Source organism: Myotis brandtii, unplaced genomic scaffold, assembly GCF_000412655.1.
Source record: "Myotis brandtii unplaced genomic scaffold, ASM41265v1 scaffold84, whole genome shotgun sequence".
Classification (NCBI taxonomy): Eukaryota; Metazoa; Chordata; class Mammalia; order Chiroptera; family Vespertilionidae; genus Myotis; species Myotis brandtii.
In genome coordinates, this window is record NW_005371410.1 from 5,002,981 (window position 1) to 5,024,200 (window position 21,220).

Sequence of the window (21,220 nt, forward strand, 5' to 3'; positions counted from 1 at the left end):
CAGTGGGTGGGGAGTGAGGGCGGAGGGTGGGGTGGGAACTGGGTGGAGGGGAGTTATGGTGGGAAAAAAGAGGAACCAATGTAATAATCTGAACAATAAAGATTTAATTTAAAAAAAAAAAACTTGCACTCTTAAAAAAAAAAAGAAAAGAAAAAAAAAGGTAAATCACAGAGAAGTTAACTTTTGGCCTAAGTAAAACCCTTTGCTTTAAGAAATGAATTCTTACTTTCTGCATGAGGGGGCCATGACAACCTAGAACATCTAAGATTCCAGACCTTTATCAATCAGGGGTATTAAAGTAGGAGATGGTCACACTTTGAGTGCCTTTAATTCTGGATTTAATTTTCAAGTCTGACTCCAAGTATTCTCCCAACTTCTTGCCCTTCTTTTCCATTCTCCCTCATCTAACTTAAGAACAGAGATGGGTACAAGCAGAGTCAGGGATGGAAATGAGCCATATGGGTCTCTTTCATCTTTTCCTCTTAAGGCCTGGTTGGGTTTATGAAAAGTCCAAACCCTGTCAATGTTTATTCAGCCTTTTGACTTTCAAACTCAAAATCAAAATGATGTGGGAGTAGCCACACACACAAAAAAATCCAAGTGCCAGTTTCACTGAGGCCACAGAATTGAGCAGTTCTGAGAGAATGAATTAACTAGATGCTGACATTCACGAGATGGAGGCTCAGGGGAGAGTCCATCTCAGGAGCACCAAGAGAAGGCTTCATTGATTTAAGAACCAATCACTACCTTGATTGAACCAAAGCACGTGTAGAGCTCTAAAACCTAAGTATCCCTTTGCTGAAAAGCCCATGAGACTGATGACCAGTGTTGTGGGCTCAGGTAACCACTACACAAGAACTTCTGCCAAATAAAGAAGAGCCAGAGATCATCTCACCCATCAAACATCACCAACACCAAGGACTTCTACTGGAGGCTCACAGAAGACCCTCAGGAGCCCTCGAAACATATTTCTAAAGCTGCTACATCTCTTCTTTTTCTGCAGACTTGAAATACCAGTGAAGGAAAATTCCCTAGAAGAAAAATTAAAGAAATTCCCCTCAGAGGAAAAATGCATTACTTGAAAATGTGTGGTCAAGTTATACAGACACATGCAAATTATGGACCAATGACCAGTGAATATTTTGAGAGCTTGATTACTCTTCTCTAAACTAATGTGGCAATGCTGCTCTCTAGGAGGCGTGCTAGCAACCACTGCAGTAGAAAGGTCAGATGCAGTCACATGAAACCCTTAGAAGGACCAAGCTTACAAACAGTCTTCAAACCCACATTAAGTATCTATGTCCTCATAACTGCTCACATATGGCCTCCACATTCCCAAGTAGGAGAAGATAGTCTGCTAAATGTCCTCACAACACTGATCCCTTCTGTTTTCTGAGCTTCATCAAATGCGTACTTCTTCTTCTTTTTTTTTTTTTAATCCTCACCCCCGGATATTTTTCCATTGATTTTTAGAGGGAATGAAACAGAGAGGGAAAGACAGAGGGAAATATCGATGTGAGAGAAACATCGATTGGTTGCCTCTGCATGTGCCCCGACCAGGGCCCAGGCCAGGGAGGAGCCTGCAACTGAGGTACACACCCTTGAGCAGAATCAAACCCGGTACTCTTCAGTCAGCAGGCTGACACTCTATCCACTGAGCCAAACTGGCCAGGGCTCTATTGTTCTTAATTGACCATTAGCAATTTCTTCTCAACATGAGTCTAGTACGAAACTTAAGTGGTAAAGGCTGCCTCTACATTGCATCACTGTGGGTACAAACCCCAAAGTGAACATGGTTTAGGACAGGGGTCCTCAAACTACGGCCCGCGGGCCACATGCGGCCTGCCGAAAACATTTATCCGGCCCGCCGGGTGTTTTTGCCGCTGCTGCCTGTTGCTTAGCAGCCGACTCGTCCCGGGCCGCAGTGCGCATGTGTGGAATGTGCACCACACTCTCCGACTCCCCTCCTTCTCTCTGTCTCTCGACTCCTCCTCTCAGTCTCGGGTGTGATCGGACGAGTCACGAGCTTGCCTGTGCAGAGCCTGCTGCTGCCTGAGGACTGAGGTAAGAACAAGTTAGGATTTTTTTTTTTTAAGTTAGGGGGTCTATTTTTTTTTTTTATTTTGCAGTTAGTAGGGCCTTTTTTTTTGAAGTTAGGAGAGCCTTTTTCCAGAATGAAACATCTGAAATCTCCAACCAGATCTAGACTAACTGATGCACACTTGCATCACTTGTTACGACTAGCAGTGACAAATATGGAACCGGACATTGACCATCTCATTAGCCAAAAGCAGGCCCATAGTTCCCATTGAAATACTGGTAAGTTTGTTGATTTAACTTTACTTGTTCTTCATTTTAAATATTGTATTTGTTCCCGTTTTGTTTTTTTTACTTCAAAATAAGATATGTGCAGTGTGCATAGGAATTTGTTCATAGTTTTTTTTTAAACTATAGTCCGGCCCTCCAACGGTCTGAGGGACAGTGAACTGGCCCCCTGTTTAAAAAGTTTGAGGACCCCTGGTTTAGGACAATACAATGTTTTTTTTAATGCTGCTCCATCTCCTAATTAAATTCTTTATACTTACTAAAAATGGAAGCATAAATAAATATTCATATTCCTCTTTACAGAATCAAGTGGGAAAGCACTTTTAAGAATTTTAAATGTGAAGATAGATGACCCATTGATACAGAGAAAAGGTTATCGCTCAATATCACTATAATATAGTTTCTGAAGAGAACAATGGCCTCGTTAGGGAAAATGTAACCAAATATGGAAAACGAAAAAAGTTCATAGATTATTACACATGACAATTAAAAATACAATGACTTTATTTCTATCTTCTTACAGTTCCAAGTATCACATCTGGTAAGAAGCCTCATCTCTATAAACACAAAAATTTTTTTCAAGAAAGCATTGTTACAAGATGGTATATACAAGCAACAGTTTGGCAGAATTTTCTCAACTCTAGCATTCATATCTCTCAAAAAAAAAAAGAACTTTAAAATTCAAAAATAACAACTTTATTTTACATATGTTACACATTACATTTAAAATATCATGCTCTAGTTAAATATTTCATCAACAACACTGTATACAAATAAAATATTACACAAAATATATTTAAGAAAATTTTTGGTCATTGATCTGAACAATAAATAAAAACACAGGCACTTCTACACGGAGACAGGGAAGCTGCTCACTCACTACTCAGAATAATTTTGTCTAAGCAACATGTGAAAATATGGCAAGAATAGAATCCTGGAGTTTTAAACTGACAAACCAGTCATGAAAAGGTCTATAACTTCAATCTTTTCCCTTAAAGTTCAAAAGTTACATATGTTTTCCTGGTCCACATCAAAAAAAAAAAAAATCATAAACATAATCTTTCTGCCAGGGTCAATTCAATCTTTAGTTGGTCATTATGGAATCATACTCATTATTTTCAAATACTAAAAACAGTGAACTATTATACCACCCAGCAAATCAAATACAAGAACAGTTATTATGTTCCTATGTCATAATCTCTTTATGACCATAAGACCATAGCAAGATAAACTGGATCACACAGTGATCTTTGTTTTGCAAAATTAACTGATTATATTAATGCAAGAAAATACTGTTGGGGTGGCAGGAAATTTCAACAGAGGTCAATTTCTCTAGATAATTTTTAAAAATTTGTCTAAATTCCACGAAAATAAATGTAATTCAAATATCATCACAAAAATCATTGAATCATATATAACAAATCATTTGTAGCCAATAGATTTTAAACACCTACATTGCGGACAATTTGCTCATTATAACAAAAAGTTGGAATATTACAATATTAGGTCAAATAAAAAATAACTTAAAATATAGTCAAATTCCAAAAACATGATTTCAGACAAGAAGGGGGGTAAATTAGAAAATAATGACCACTAGCCAGTAGGAAGAACCAGAACCAATCATCCTGCTGTAGCTTCCTTTAAACATTATGACCTTCTGCTTTTCTTTTTCAGAAAGTACATCAAAGGGTGTAGAGGCCCTCAAATAGCTACTACTTATGAAGGCAATTTTGATGGTTTAACATAGAAATTACCCCTAATGAGAGAACCCAACTGGGAACTACCCAAGATATGACTTTCTATGCAAAACTTAGTTTGTATACATTTTAGCAATTTAAATGAGCATTTTGCAATCGAGACCAAATATCAATCATCTCTTGAGGTTTTCTGCTATGTACTAACATCAAATCTATATAGGAACAAATGTTATTTCTTTTTTTCTCTTCTATATCAAATGTCTTGAAGCCTTTGTGTTTCTCTGGAACGAGGCCGAGTTTCTGAAGGCACATTCCAGTATAAACATCATCAATGGGGTACAGAAGGACCTGGTCAGTTACATTGTACAGCCTCAGAGCCAGGCGGCCGGAGTACAGGAACCCACCTCCCCCGGCGTAAGGCGGGTAGACGCCAGTGTAAACAACTTCTGGGATGTAGTACTTCAGTTTCTTATCCCGATGAGGTCCAGCGTTGTGGATCACATCCCCTATAAACAAATCTTTGGCTTTGTTCTTGGGTAAGCTATTCAAGTAATTCAGGATATGATGGGTATTCACAAAAACATCGTCATCGCCCTTGAAAATGAACTCGGCATTTGGGCAGGAAGTGCTCACCCACCTAAGAAAGAGCACTTCTTTCAGAGACAAGTTGAAGAAGGTGTCTCTGTAGTTCCACATAAGAATGTCTTGGTGCTTCTCACTCTCAAATTTCAGCATATCTGAAAGATCGGGGTGGTTGTCCTCCGGGGGTGTCTGGCCCAGTAAGAAGACTCGCACCACTGTTTGGTTCCCCACACTGGTCTCTCTGCCCCAAGATTCCCGAATTGCTTGCCTTCTAGCGAAATGTGGAGTGAGGGACTTAATCGCCAGCAGTAAGAAGGGTTTCTTTGCACACTTATCCCGTTGATCTATCAGCAGCGAATAATTTCGACATCTCAAATACAGCAGAAAGTCTTTAAACCTGTCTGGCAAATTGCTGAAACCTGAGATTACAGATGTGACCCTCAGGTCAGGTTCACAATAATGCAGATGGCTTATGTTGGAAAACCCGGCTGCTTCCCCCGTCTGGTTTGCCAGCATGCTCAAAATGGGATTGTACCTCCTGTTCAGCTTTTCTTGTTCCCGGTTCCAATATGCCACGGGAGGGGTAGATATCTTCCAGAACTTCTCTTTGGGTATAATTACTTCCCCCTTTCCATTTTTGTCTTGGTTACTGTTTTTGGAGACTTCCACAATCAAATAAATGAAGACATTTACCATCATCAGGATACCCAACAACTTTATTCTTCGACGTCCAACACTCATTTCTCATATCTGGAACAAAAGGGAGGAGCATTGTATTAATTGAATAATTATTCATCTGCGTTGGCTCACATATGTCACTTGCCTCTTGGACTTTACCTCCCCCTGGAAGAGTGGTTTAGAGCACAGACTCTAGATGCGGATGGCCTAGGTTCCAATCGTGGCCTCACCGTTCTAGCTGTGCGACCTCGGGCCAGTGGTATAACTGGTCTCAGCTTCTCCACCTATAAAATGGAGATAATAATCTACCTCTGTGGTTGGCAAACCGCGGCTCGCGAGCCACATGCGGCTCTTTGGCCCCTTGAGTGTGGCTCTTCCACAAAATACCACGTGGGGGCGTGCACGTACAGTGCGATTGAAACTTCGTGACCCATGCACAGAAGTCGGTATTTTGTGGAAGAGGCACACTCAAGGGGCCAAAGAGCCACATGTGGCTCGCGAGCCGCGGTTTGCCAACCACTGAATTCTACCTCATAGGATGGGTGTGAGGGCTACATGATTTTATATGTAAAGCTTTTAAAACCGTGGCTGGCCCATAGGAAGCAGCATATAAGTGGCTGTTAACACTATGGCTGTTTTAGACACCGGAGGGCAGAAACATGCATTTACTAAATAACCTCACAGGTGCTTGACCTCCTTGCTTACAAGGACACATACAACTCAATGTTCTACAAATTGATTTTCCCACAATTCATAATATCAAATACATTGTATATTGTGATCCAGTACACATATGTGCACACACATATAACTGTATGTATTTATAGGTGTGGCAATGTGTAGTTTCATGGAATTCACTCCAAGATTTTATTTTTTTATTATTATTTTTAATGGTGGTCCCAAGCCTGAATTGTTTCCCAACCCACCATTTCATGGGTTAGAAAACAAAGGCAGAGAGATGAAGACGCTTGCCCAGAGTTGAAGGGCTAAGGGTGAAGGAGCCAGTAACCACACTGAGTGCTCAGAGAAATCAAATGACAAGAGTCATACCAGCTTTATCCTAATTTCTAAAAACTGAGAACAACCCATATACCACCAACAGAAAAATAGGTTTTCAAATTTCAGTATGTTCATACAATGGAATAACCCTCAGCAATAAAAAGGAAACTATTGCTACTAGTAACAGGAGTACCATATGAGTGAAAGACAGACCTCAAATTCCATTTATGTTAGGTTCAAGAAGGCAAAATTAACCCAGGTCCTAGATGTCTGAAAGTGACAGGGGTAGAGGTTTTGTCTGGAGAGGGGCAGGAGGGAATGTTCTAGAGTATAGAAATGAGCCCTGGCCAGTGTGCTCAGCGCTTGGCGCTCCAATTCGAGCACCAAAGGTTGTGGGTTCAATCCCAGCCCCAGTCAGGGTGCATGCAGGAGGCAGCTAATCAATATGTCTCTCGTATCTCTCTCTCTCTCTCTCTCTCTCTCTCTCTCTCTCTCTCTCTCTTTCTCTCTCCCTCCCTCCCTCCCAATCTTCCCATCCTCCCTTCCATCCTCTAAAAATGAATGGAAAAAATATCCTCGGGTGAGGATTGACAAAAAAAAAAAAAATTACTATGTATGTCTTGATCAGAATGAGAATTTCATGCTGTTTATAGCAAATGAAGGAAAAGAGAAATGAAAGTGACATCTTAGTGAAATATCAAAGGCCACAAACAGATTTCAGTCTATGGGCAATAGAAGAACAAAGAGTAATAGCGTGGTTAGCTGGGGATGTAACTCCAGAGTTCTGACACTATTGAGATGGATGACCTACACCAGAACAACCATTTAGATAAGCTTGACATTAAAAGACAACCCACGAAAGTAGAATGGCAATACACTGTAAAAATTTTTATTTTCAGATTATGACTGGGACTTTATCCGTAAAAAAGAACCCCAAAGTAGTACTGCATCCCAAGCACTGTGCACTGTCTTGATAAGGTGAGCCTATGAAGCAGGGATTGTTACTTTTATTTACATTTTATACCTGAGGAAACAGATTTAAAGAGGTAACTGTGTTAAGGGCAGAGCTGGAATTCCAGCCAAAGCAATGAGGTATGTCAAATGGTAGTCACTCTTCTCCAACCTCTCTAAGTTGTGTGACTACACTTTAATCAAGGGCAGTGTTTACTCTTTTTTAATGTAAGAGGATTTTTAAGTTCACTGGGTTCTAACAAGTAGCTCCAAGGTAGAAGTATTTGTCTTGTTGAGAATGCTGTGAAGTTATTACATGTTGGATAGCCCAGATTAATCAATCTGAATTCCCAAGCTATCTTGTGTCTCTTAAGCTACCAAGAAAAGGCCTTCTTAAACTTCCTTCAAGGAAGGTAGTAAAAAACCACAAGACATTTCTTACTCCTTAATTACAGTTTTAAAGGACCCAAGTTACACACAACCTGAATAATTCAAAATGTCCACACCTAAGCTGAGGGTCCACACCCTCTTTAGGTTAGTTCCTTTCAAATGAGCTTCTGGACAAACCTTATGACCAAACTGAGGTCCAAGTCCAGTCCACCTTCGGCAACTTAAACCGCTTTGCTACTGGTCTTATTCCCAAGGACAAGAGAGCTCAAATGGACACTTGGAATGTATCTGCATGAGCATTTCTTATAGTTAAAAGCATTAGTCGTATCTTTAGAAAATGAATCATTGATAGTTTTAAGCTTTTTTTATTTTTGGCTTGCAGATTTGAGACTAAACACTTTTCAAAAACAAACAATTCTCTCTAAATTGGGATACATCTCCTAAAGCTAAAGTAGCACTTAACCCAGTATCTCCAATCTCTAGGTCTTAGGCCCTTCGTTTGAACAGGCTGAAAGAATGGCAACAAGGAAAGGTATGTCTTGATTGGAATGAGAATTTCATGGGTGTATACATTTGTCAAAACCCTAAGTGTATACTTAAGATCTCTGCTGTTTATAGCAAAAAGGAAAAGAAAAATGAAAATGGTATTTTAGTGAAATATCAAAGGCCACAAACAGATTTCACTCTATAGGCAATTTTTTTTTTTTTGGTTAATCCTCACCCAAGGATATTTTTTTCCATTCATTTTTAGAGAGAGTGGAAGGGAGGGTGACAGAGAGAGAGAGAAACAATAATGCAGGAGAGATATATCGAACAGAGAAAGATCACAATGAGGAAAAAGATTTGGAAGGATCCTCAGAAACAAGCAGCATACACTATGAGTAGCTAACTACTTCGCAGAAGTTTTCAACTCAGAAAAAGAATATGAGTATCAGCAGACTGTTTCTGAAATTCTAGAGGAAGTTTTAAACAAGACAGTTTAAGGGGGTTAAGGGAAGCACAGTACTTTGCTAAGTTAATTTTCTTAGGAAAAGATTCAGAGTGAAAAACATGTGAGATGATAGATGAATGAGCCAGCTGTGTCTTCAGGCTATGGGGCAGGGCGTGGATATCTAGATCCAGCCAGAACCACCTGAAGAGATGGTTTGGAGTTTCTATCATGGAAAGCACAGATCCTTCTTTTGGGAATACTTTGAGTACACTGTGCTCGCTGACCTTGGGCAAGGTTTACAACTTCATCCACTGCAACTGAGGCTTTTATTTCCTCAACCAAGACCCAGCCAAGACATCCCATCATCTCAACTAAGACAGGCCTGTGTAGCTCTCAAAGGAGCACCACCCTCGCCTCTGCTTCCTCAAGAATTCTCGTCTGCAGAGCATTTCCCTGCCTATTTCTCATTGGCACCCACTGCGGGAAGGTGAGAGGATAGCCCTTCACCAGTAAGCAAAATGGAGGCTCAAAGGGAGAGTTCATTGGGCTGCCTAATGCTACAGAAGAGCTAAGTGACAAAGCTGGGATGGCAGCCTCCTGGCTCCCATTCCGGGGCTCTTTGGATCTCCTCCTTTTTCTACAAGGCACACGCAGGTCAACAGTGAAGGCTCAAGACTGAAAAGACCCAAGGCACAGGGTCATGGTACATGTGATGTTACCAAGACTCTCCAAAGAAAGGGACATGGGACCGTCTAGATCAGTGATGGCGAACCTTTTGAGCTCAGTGTGTCAGCATTTTGAAAAACCCTAACTTAACTCTGGTGCCGTGTCACATATAGAAATTTTTTGATATTTGCAACCATAGTAAAACAAAGACTTATATTTTTGATATTTATTTTATATATTTAAATGCCATTTAACAAAGAAAAATCAACCAAAAAAATGAGTTCGCGTGTCACCTCTGACACGCGTGTCATAGGTTCACCATCACTGGTCTAGATTAAGCTCCCGGCTCCCCTTCTGAGAATGGGCCAGCCTTCCTTGTCCAAGTTGCCAAGCATGCAGCTGGGGCTAACTCTTACCACTACTCGCTAAATGGCACTTTCCCCCAACCAACTCAAGAAGGAAGGGTGGGAAAACGGAGATTCTCAGTTGTACTTATCCATCAGGCTTAAATGTCATCTTCCATTTGTGAACTGGGCACAGTCCCTTGCACGAGAGCTCTGCAACAAACCCAAGTTCATGGAAAGGAGGATAAAGCAGTGACCTCCCATAAAAGTATCTGTGGGAAAAAGCTCTATGAATAGCTGACTAAATATTCCCACTGCAAACATAAAACCAATTCCGTGTCCTTTTTTGAGCAGGAAGTTACACTGCTTAACTTACCCCAACCCTGGGGAAGATTTTATACAACCCTCACTGCAAAACACGGAATTTTTACTGTGAGTAACAGAAATAGGAGGAAACCCCACGTCCAGACAAGGAACAACCTTAGCTTTTCACCGTGTGCTTCGGCATAAAGTCTCCCAACAAGGACCCAACAGTTTTGAAATTTCTAAAACACATCAGTTGATTTTATTTATTTCGTAAAAAACAACTTCCTCCTTTATTTTGTAATGAAAATATTTAGAAAGGCAAAGCAGAGGCAGAAAAACATATTTGTTATAGCTGCAAGTGGATTACAAAATAGTACAGACTATGTGAAAATCCAGATAAAACACCACACAAAAACAAGACCAGTTTAATCAGGATGCTGGGATTACAGGCTACTTTAACATTCTTTACTGCCACCACACCACCTCTCTCCTTGAACAGCCTCTACCACACACACATCCAGACTGCCTGGGGTGGGTGTGGAGCACATCACACAGAATTCCCGACGTGGGGTTCTCATTTCTGCAGCCCACGTCACTAGCCTGTGTCATGGCCTCACCGTGCCACACACTCCATCACTGTATGGACCTCTCCTTGGGCCTGTGCTATTTGCCTGAAGCCCTCAATTAGAAAGGGTTCCTAAACATAATAGTAAAATATGAGCATCTGTTTTATTTTAATAAATATTCAGGTACCTGCCTGGACCTAGCAATCCCATGAGGCAGATGGTCTCAGAAGGGATTTCACTTGCCCAAGGTCACAAGTCTGGTAAATGGCAGATTCAAACCCAAGCAGTTGGGCTCCAGAATCCAAGTTTTAAACCGTGATGCAAGTAAATGCTGCCACACAGAATTATGACTAAAGGAACTGCAGGGATGCAAGTCTTATTTTCGATGGATGATCTTCTTTAAGAGTATTACATATTTTAAAGCTTTGTACATTTTAACTGACAAAAACTACCATGAGTCAAAAATAGATATGGGAGGCAGAGTGGTAATCATAAGTAACATTCATTGAATGATTACTCTAAGGCCAAGTTCTGGGCAAAACACCTCACATACCTCATTGTGTTTCCCAATATGCAGTTCAAACAATCCCAATGTTTTATTATGGACACTACTACACTGGGAAGCACTGAAGAGGACAATCCCAAAAGGTCCCCTCCATTTCTGGAAGCCCTATCATCACTGAGGCAAAGTGCTGGTCAGGAGACGCTTTAATGTGACCATCGACAGCCACAAGGACTCATTCTCACAAAATGCTGAGTCAGTGATTGACACCCATCCCCCAAGGGGCTCCAGTAAGTGAGGTTGGTGGCCACCAACAGCTAGTCAGACAGAGCCAGCAACCACACCCAGGCCCTCAAGTACCAAGATTAAGGATAAGAGAAAGGCAGGACCAGCTCCTTCTTGCAATCATGCAATAAAATGACCACCCATCTCCCATCCAATCAGGCTGAGACAAGGAGACTTGAAATCCAAGCCAATTCGACCACAGGAGACTGAGCTAGTAGCATCAGTGTCCACAGGATCCTGCTTCAGGATAACCCTCTTGCACAAACCTGACATACAAACCCTCAAAGAGAGAAAGGTGGAAGAAACATGTTTACTGTTTGAGAACTTGTCCATCATTCTGCCTGCCCCCTGCCCTCCCCACCCTCTAGGAGCCTGGCCAGAGTAGCTTTCCTAAATCCTTTCCTCCCAGGCTGCTCCCATCTGTTGCCTGGCCCTTGCCAGCCCTTTCTAGGTTCTGCCCAGATGAACAGAGACAGGGACAGATTGCAGCTGAATGGTTCTGGGGGAGAAAACAGCTTCTAGCACACAAGGCAAGCAGTGGATGATAAGGTTCGAATGAAGCAACTCAGCTGGACCAGAGAGCTGGGCCATACCTAGAAAGCTTGTTTCTTAATAGGAACAAGAATCCTGGCCTTGGTTCTTGCCAGCCCTGGGGCAAGGGAGCCTCAGGACTGCCCTCACAACCTCACCCAGAGACTGGCCTGAAGCAAGAACATGTGTCTGACTGCTTTCTGGTCAGTAAGTCTTGGAACTAGCTGAATTCAAGGAATTTGGTTCCTAGTCATTACTAGTATGTTTCATGTTCAAAATTAAGAGGGAAAAGCACATATAATCAATCTCTTCACCTACACATCCCCACAGGCAACATTATACGTCCAAGTGTCTGGCAGGACACATTCTGGTGCCCACTGATTAAATTCCCCCAAAGCCCAGCATGGCTGATTTTCCTCAAGTTATATTCATCATTTAAAATAAAATTGATCACTAAGTACATATAGAACTTTCAGAAAAGGGGAAGAAGAACATTTAGCTAACAACAGAGAATTAACCCTACCAGAGGCCATCTCGCCCCTGCCTGTAGTAAAACTAACAAGAGTTTTAGATCTTCAGTGTAAAAAGATTACAATCCCAGATCCATTTTCACTTTGGAAAGTCAGCCTGGCGTCTGGTGTTAGCCCAAAGTTCTGGTTCTGCTACCCACATAGCTATGTGACTATAGGCAAACTGTTTGACCTCTCTGAGCCTCGGTTTCCTCCTTTGTAAAATGGGATGATATAACCTCCCACACCAATTTGTTGTCTGCCACGCAATGGGCATTCAATAGTTCTCCTTCAGAAGTTTGACTTCCCCACCATATACTCAATGAAAGTACGTTTCTAAAGTTTTGTCGTTCACTGCCTCTTTTATAAATTTACTCTCTGTAAATGAAAGAAAAAAATTTTTTTAATTTACTCTTTGTAGAAACCCATATATCCACTGCCTTAAATATCACCTCCAAAAGGAGGCTTACAAGTCAATCCAGCTAACTCTAGACCAGTGATGGAGAACCTATGACATGTGTGTCAGAGGTGACACGCGAACTTTTACAAGTCAATCCAGCTAACTCTAGACATTAGCTTCTAAATGCTTTGGGGAGACCTTCTTCCCAGACCCCTACTTGCAATGAATCAACTTCCCAAGCACCTGGGTGCACACCCCAGGATGACCTTGATCTGCTTCTTCTCCCTGCTCTCCACATCCAGCCAGGAACCAAGTTTTGTGCTCCCACCTCCATAAGGCCACTTGCACCCTCTCCTCACCTCTCCTCTATTCCATTCAGGCTCTGCTGCTGACTACTGCAGAAGCCTAATGCCTCATTTCCTACCATGCTCCAAAATATGCCCTACTCCCCAACCCCTCAGTCTTCAGTCCCCTGTGTGTGCAATCCCTACTCACACTGCTCCCCCCGTTTGGTCAGACCACCACAACGCGCTATTCTCAGCTGGAAGTGAGTGTTGTCTGCTAGAGCTCCTCTGTTCTTTTCCACTCCTAGAGCTCGAGCTCAGAGCTTCACCCTTCTTCCCCTCTAAGAGATCTCCTGCCCAAGGATATGTCCCAGACTGAGGACCAGCCTTATTCCTCCAATTATCTCAACTCATATGCCCATCTGGTCCCAGCCAGGACCCTTTATGATGATCTGTACGCTTCCCTTCACATCACCTCCTGCCAACGCCTCCCATTTCCACAAGACACACTTTAGACTCTAACCAGAGCAGACATGTTTCTGTTCCAGAAAATCCCAGCTTCTCTCTGCCTTCTGCTGTGCCTTCTTTTTTTTTTTTAAACTATTTTATTTTTTAATATATTTTATTGATTTTTTTCAGAGAGGAAGGGAGAGAGATAGATAGTTAGAAACATCGATGGGAGAGAAACATCGATCAGCTGCCTCCTGCACATCTCCCACTGGGGATGTGCCCACAACCCAGGTACATGCCCTTGACCGGAATCGAACCTGGGACCCTTCAGATCGCAGGCCGACGCTCTATCCACTGAGCCAAATCGGTTTCGGCTGCTGTGCCTTCTTGGAGAGCTGCTACTCCTTCCAAATTAGCTCGTGTCACCTCCTGGCTGAAGCACTCACCTCCCAGGAGTTAGGGCATCCACTCCTGGGCTCCTCCCACAAGCAAGGTCTCCACATTGTACCACCATTACCCCAGCACACAGCCCTGAAACTCATTCAGCATTTGCTGAACCAACATTTTGGTCATCTGGTCAAGTTCATTGAATATAGTGAGGTGCTCAGTAGAAACTGGATTAATTAAATATACACACCTTTCTCCAAAGAGATGACACTGCAAAAGCACTTATATGTGTGTTGGTAAATGATATACATATATTTATAAAAATCTGTCTCGCCTTTTTTGAGTACTAAAGTACAATAGAAATAATTTAAAGAATTTTCTCGAGTGAAGGGAGATAAGAATTTCACACGTAGGGAGTCCATATTAGATGAAGAGGGTGGGGGCAAGATTTGAAGAGGTAAACTGGGGTGGGAAGTACAGCCCAGTCCCTCATCTCCCACAGTCAGCCTCAGAGCCACCAAAGGCAACACACATGCGACGTGTTGACTGCACAGACCCTGTGTGTGGGAATGGAGGTGCGAGGGATTCAGCAGTGCTTCCAGGTGAGGGCTCCATCATGCTCCGGCAGCAGGTCCAAGCCAACCCCTCCTTCACCCTCTCCCAAAATAGGAGAGGGGAGGACCTCCAGTAATTGCTACTCTCACCAAGGCCATGACAGTTCAGGGGCAGGGTGAACATGCCTAAAGGAAGGAAGGCCCCTAATAGAGATGTAAAACTTGGGGACATCTACTCACCTAAGGTGGGAAATCATTTTAAGGAAGAAATGCTGCAATACAGGTTGTCACTTCTGGCTATGGCTTGGTAGTTCCTACTCCAAGCGCCAGGACTGATGTATCAACAAGTGTAATCTGTCAGGCTTTCGATGAGCCCTCAGAGAAATCTCTAGAACAGCAATTTTCAATCTTCTTAATCTCTTGGCACACATAAACAAATTACTAAAATTCCGTGGCACATCAGAAAATATATTAATTTTTTGCCGATTTGACAAGAAAATGAGGTATAATTTTGATTCCTTCATACCAGATGGCTACTGTTGTGTTGGCTATTGTCATTTTTTTTTAATTTGACAATGTAAGGGAAAAGAAGTCAGTGCCCTGACTAAATAGTCAGGTATTGCATGTTTTTAAAATTCTTGCAGCACACCAGTTGAAAATCACTGCCCTAAAAGATTTCTGATTCATTCTTCTGTTTGCTCAGTTGGTTCATTTGGGTTGCATTTCAATTTGGGTCCAACCAGGAGGCAAAAAAAAACCAACAGTAATTTAAGCAGGGGAAGTTTAGTATATAATTGAGTAACGGTAAAGACACACTAAAACTCTAGGCCTACAGATGAAAAGTACACGAAAAAGACAAATGTAGAAGGGGCATTCGGAGCTTGCTGAAGTAGGTATGATGGCATAAAGTCCCTGGCACAGGCCAGAGATGGTCCACTCACTGGGAAAGCATCCCTCTGGGATGCAAGCAGAAAGCCTGGAACACAGCATCCCATCAGAGGGCTACAGGAAACAAACCTTGGGGATGCAGGTGAGCCTAGACGGCTGTGTGGGTGTGCAGACAGAATGAGGGTGCAGAGGGAATCATGCACACAGAGGGAGTCAAGGTGCTGCTGGAACTGGAACTGGAGGGGCCTCTCTCTGCAGGAGCTCAGCACATCAATGCATGGCTTGTCCAGGAGCAGCTCAGGGCCGCTGCTCAGGACAAATATTGGGTGGCCAGCTCACTAGATGGCTGGGACCATGGGGTTCACAATGTGCACACACATGGGGCTAGGAGAGGGTGCAGAGAAGCAGTGACCTGGGCTGGGTGTAGGCTCCCCATGCTACTGCTGCTGCCAGAGCAGCCAAATGCTAGAAAAAGCTGTGCCTGGCAGGCACCTTGGAGTGCAGGAAAAGCAGCAGGCTCTCTGGGAGCCTAAAGACACGCACTCAATACACCAGGAAGCAGGAGGGATAGGAACCCTTCAAATCCTTTTCTTTTGCCCTCTGTAAGTTGAGGGCTCTGAAGAGGGTGCTGCAGGAAGAAGGGATTTTCCCAGGCCTAGGGACCCTATCGGTGCATGAATTTCGTGCACCAGGCCTCTAGTTTTCCCTATAATTTAAAAAAAAACAACAACAAACAATGAACAACCTCACATGTATCTTTTTCCTGTCTTATATTTCCTTTGGAAAAATTACAAAGAGAACACAATTTTTTAAAGTCATTTAGAATATAATCAAATAACTCCCCTCCCTTCCCCTGCCATCCCCCAAGCAAAAAGAAAGGCCAGACTGATTTGTCCTCACACTGTACACCCATGATCATGGAGCTGTCCACATTGACTGTGGACATTGTCCTTTATAATCTTTACAAAAAAGGCATCTTCTACTTTAATTTGCACCCTCTCTTTATATGCTTCCTTCCTGATTTTCCTACTCCCCATGCCCTTTGCCCATTTTTCTACGTTGGGATGTTTCCATCTCATTTAATCTTCACAAGCTTCAAAATGTGAAGCAACCAATCTGGGGTCACAGAGCTAATCCCTGTGGAGCCAGCACTTCGACCTTGGGCCCCGACCCCAAGTCTAAGCTCTTACTCTTTCTTCCACACAATGTCACTCAAAGAGGATTTCAAGAAGTTGCACTTAAAAAAATAATTTAGGAGCTAAAATCATTACATTTGTGGATACCCAGAAGATATAGACAATTCTAAAGCTTAATCAGCATGCGAAGGGAATCTATAATAATAAAAGCATAATATGCTAATTAGACTGGACGTCCTTCCGGACATCCTTCCTTCCAGACAAAGCCACAGCAGCTGGGGGCCAGGGCCAGGGCCCTTGCACGAATTTCATGCACCGGGCCTCTAGTAATAGAGATAAAATTGCAGGTTGAGAACTGTTCCCTGCTTTCAGGCACCCAGAGGTCCTGGTTGGTAACGCAGTGCCTTCCTTACCACGGGTGACATCCCTACAGAGGTGTTAGGTATTTATCCACACTCAAGAATGACAGATTGGCAGGGCTCAAACTGGCTAATCACAAACAAGTCCAGGCAAACCCTTTGGCAGAGCTGTTTACACAGAGAAAATGCTGCCTTTTCATTCCCCTCCCTTCCAGCACCACAGCCTGAAGTGAAGGGCACCCAGCAGTCCCTCGGCCTGCTGCAGGTTAGTGCAGAGGTGGTCTGGAGCCCAGGTCTCCTGCCTCGGAGAGGAAAGGTTGTCACCTGTGCAAAAAACACGTGTTGGCCACAAACCGAACCATCTCACCCTTTGTTTTCTCTGTAACATGCACACAACAATCCACACTCAGAACGTAATCCAGTTTCATTACCAGAAAGAAGCTACAAGAATATCTTTACCAGTAGATGAGCTTCTTTTAAGTATAAGCTCCTCTACTCCAACCACCTCATTTACAGAAGAGGAAACCAAGGTTCACCCACAGGAAGGAGAACCAGGGTGGGGAGAATTATTAGTGACAAAGTCTGTTCTGTCACCGTCTACAGATTCAATTCTAAGCCACCCAACATAAAAAAACAAAAAGCTCAATTGCCCAGCATTGCCTCTATGGCACCTTCCTGGGTCTCTCCCACCAGGTGGGTGTGTTTTTATTATTTCCCCTCAGCTGTTCCACCTCACACTCACATTCACCTGACTTATCACACCTTGCTGTTAAGTCTGACACACCTATAGGAAGTGTGGGCCTCCAGGAGTGGGGCTGGGCCATGTTCATTTCTACATCTTTGGTGTCTGCCTCTCAGACAATTTATCAGGCAATAAATTTGAGGACAAGAAGGACATAAAAGGGGTGGAGCAGTAAAGGAAGGAATACCAACTTTTATTCTTTGATCTTTTTGATACACTGCTCTAGACAAATCATTGCTAAATAATTTCACACACAGGCCCTACATTTCCAGGCCCCGCCAGACCCCTGGCTGTCTAGTTGCCGATCCCTCATTCTCCTCCACCCTTCCTTGGTCCCCACCACCTCTCACCATAAGGGTCATCAGCCTTTTCCAATTCTGTGCTTCCCCCTCAATGCCTCATCCCTCACCCACTGGGACAGCAGTACCTGGGGTCACATCGCAGGAAACAGTCCCATACAATTAAATCTGTAAATAAACTTAGGCCCAAGGAGTGGTGGAGGGGAGGAAGAAGGCAATTAAAAATAAATAAAAATAAAAAAATTAATAAAAACCCATGAGCATAAATTACAGGGCTGGACTAGAAACAAAGTTCCATTACATAAACCAAGTTATCAAAGTGACCTTGTATAAATGCTTCTGGAAATAAGCAGGCCATCAGCCATGGTTTGCAATCTTGATGCAGGAAGTGGGGGGGTAGGGGTTATGTGGTGCCTGCTATGTGGGCAGTTGTATCCTATAGATACATAGAAAAGCTGGTGAAAATAGATTAAGAAAGAATATTTTCATACAGGTATTGGAAAAGAGATTAGTATCATTTTACATAGTAAATACATGCAAATTTCAATTAAAGACTAATTGAGCCTGGTCGGTGTGACTCAGTGGTTCATCGTGGACCCATGAACCAGGAGGTCATGGTTTGATTCCTGGTCAGGGCATATGCCTGGGTTTCGGGCTTGATCCCCAGTAGGGGGCATGCAGGAGGCAGCCGATTGATGATTCTCTCTCATCATTGATGTTTCTCTCTCTCTCCCTTCCTCTCTCTAAAAGCAATAAAAATAAATTGATAAAGTCAACTATATAAAAATTAAAAACTTAAAAAAGACTAATTGAACTAAATACAAAGTTGACTTCCTCAAAGTTTGTTTTTTTTTAATATATTTTATTGATTTTTTACAGAGAGGAAGGGAGAGGGATAGAGAGTTAGAAACATCGATCAGCTGCCTCCTGCACACTCCCTACTGGGTATGTGCCCGAAACCAAGGTACATGCCCTTGACTGGAATTGAACCTGGGACCCTTGAGTCCACAGGCCGACGCTCTATCCACTGAGCCAAACCGGTTAGGGCGACTTCCTCACAGTTTTAAAATTGGCTTTAAAAAATTACATCATTCCCCACCACTTAATTCCATGGGTTGTGATGAATGACCACAAACAGAAGTCAAAACTTCAGATTTTAAAACAATCACCAACTGTTCAGCACTTGAGCAGCCAAATTCAAGCTGCCATTTCCCCTGGCACAGAGATTCACTTATGTCATTTCCAACAGGTATCCTACAGACTCTCAAATCAACCACCGACCAGCCCAATCCTATTAAATTACATTTGGCAATTCTTGTCACAAATCAAATGTAGAGTTTGAGAGCATCTTCATCAAATAAATAAAAGTTCACATTGTGTCTTCCTTCCAAAATATAACCTCCCCAAATCAAGAAAACATGCTGCAGGTTAGGATTGCATATAGCATATTAGAGTTAGCCTTCTTTTATAACTTCAACAAATACTTAAATTACTACCAATGACATTCACTGTATTTATTTTACATAATTTAATAACTGCTTTGGGAAGTCTCAATTCCTCGGCTGTTAGAATGAAGGCTTCCAGTAACGTGTTTTCTTAGCGAGCACTTGCCTCTGGTTACAATGAGGGGACACCAAGGAGCAACAGGCACCACGCCCTCAGGCTCCAGGACCCCGAGCGGAGTGCCTTAGAGAAGCAGCCTTGAGATTACTGCCTGACTCGCTCTTTAACACCATGCACGAAAATCACAGAACACTGTGCAGAACTGGCATGTGCAGAGACTTAAATAATGTTGTATTAAACTAAAAGGAATCAACAGGTCTAATACTTGGGGGAGGAAGAAAAAAGACAAGGAATGAAGAAATGGGATGGAGCTATCAGGGGCACTTTTTAAAAATATATATATTTTATTGATTTTTTACAGAGAGGAAGGAAGAGGGATAGAGAGTTAGAAACATCGATGAGAGAGAAACTTCGATCAGCTGCCTCCTGCACACCCGCTACTGGGGATGTGCCCGCAACCCAGGTACATGCCCTTGACCGGAATCGAACCCGGGACCCTTCAGTCCGCAGGCCGACGCTCTATCCGCTGAGCCAAACCGGTTAGGGCCAGGGGCACTTTTTATAACAAGACAAATTAACAACAGCACACCAGCCCCCACCATCCACAGAGGGCTTGTCCCTGTGCCAGAAAGTACGTCAAGGATCTCACTGGATATACAGTTCTGTGCAGTGGTTACTGAGGTATCTTCATTTTACAGAGAAGTGAACTGTTCCCCAAAACTTGTCTGGGGTTCCCAAGACAGAGTGGGTGGAGGGGGCAGGACCTGGGGCCCAGATGGGCCGCCCCAGCCAGCAAGTCCATCCCAGCTGCTGTCAAACCTGAAGCCAGGCATGAACTGAATGGTTGGCACAGCCAGGGTGGAGGGGAGGTCAACATCTGCATCTCCCCTAAGCATTCTCACAAAGACCTGATCCTAGGTCCAGGTGAGCCACCTGCAAGTCCCCTTCCAGAGGCCTCAGCACCCCTAAGAACTGCTGTCCTCCCCACCCACACCTTTGCTCGTGTAGCTCCTCCCAGCCTAAAACGTCCATTTTCTTGCTTCTCAATCCCATCCCCACTCTTGAAGGTGCAGGTTCAAATCCCACTGCCTCCGCCTCAATTCCCTCAGTGCATTACATTTAGCCCTCCCTCCAAACAAGCCTCTCAAAAGGAATACCACGAGCCCATTACCTAGAACTCACCCCCAAACCCATCAATGCTTCCCAGCCCAACTGGTTCCAGGTGAGCCAAGATCCACTCTCCTCAACTCTGAGGGATGCAGGACCGAGGCGCCCCACCCTACACGTGCTATGACCATGAAATGAGCACCAGGCACTGCTCCCTACACACACTGAGTACCCAATTAAATTGGGCTCCCCTGCCCAGCCCGCATGGCTCAGTGATTGACCTATGAACCAGGAGGTCACGGTTCAATTCCCGGGCAGGTCACATCCCAGGTTGTGGGCTCGATCCCCAGTGTGGGGTGTGCAGGAGGCAGCCGATCAATGATTCTCTCACGTCATTGATGTTTCTATCTCTCTCCCCCTCTTCGTTCCTCTCTGAAATCAATAAAAACGTATTTAAAAATAACAATAATAAATAAATAAATAGGGCTCCCTTGGGAAGCCACTCCTGCTCCAGAGTCAGGGACCATCCTCCGCCCAGGAGACAACCTTTCTAGTGACAAGCGGCCCTGGGGTGGCAACTTCAGAATGGGGTACCAAACAAGCAAAATGGTGTCCCCTCTGCCCAGATCCCAGATTCCGTTCCTGACCCTTTTCCCTTTCTCAAGTGTTGTTAAATTTCAACAAGTTACTGACAGGTGCTTGTTTTTTAAAATATCAAAGTAAGTCATATGGATTAAAAATACATATCCTCAAAACAGTGGCCTTTTATCCAAATGTCCAATGGGGGTT

At 43.2% G+C, this 21,220-nt stretch overlaps 1 protein-coding gene and 1 long non-coding RNA gene across 3 annotated transcripts in view; both read right to left on the bottom strand.

Annotated features, from left to right (window-relative positions):
* The window catches only part of LOC106724488, a 5,936-nt gene extending 4,464 nt beyond the window's left edge, over positions 1-1,472 (bottom strand). Inside the window, exon 1 of the long non-coding RNA XR_001360301.1 lies at positions 896-1,472. This is a non-coding gene — a long non-coding RNA (uncharacterized LOC106724488). The remainder of the gene's footprint in view (positions 1-895) is intronic.
* A 1,335-nt stretch (positions 1,473-2,807) lies between these two features.
* The window catches only part of B3GNT2 (UDP-GlcNAc:betaGal beta-1,3-N-acetylglucosaminyltransferase 2), a 72,989-nt gene continuing 54,576 nt past the window's right edge, over positions 2,808-21,220 (bottom strand). The window contains exons 1-2 of one of the 2 annotated variants that reach the window (XM_014532049.1): positions 5,442-5,560; positions 2,808-5,354 (exon numbers count right to left, since the gene is read on the bottom strand). In XM_014532049.1, coding sequence (XP_014387535.1) covers positions 4,152-5,345 — 1,194 coding nt within the window. In that variant the 5' untranslated portion in view covers positions 5,346-5,354; positions 5,442-5,560 and the 3' untranslated portion in view covers positions 2,808-4,151. Of the gene's footprint in view, positions 5,355-5,441; positions 5,561-21,220 lie in introns of those variants that run through there. The other variant, XM_005884572.2, reaches the window with a different exon arrangement.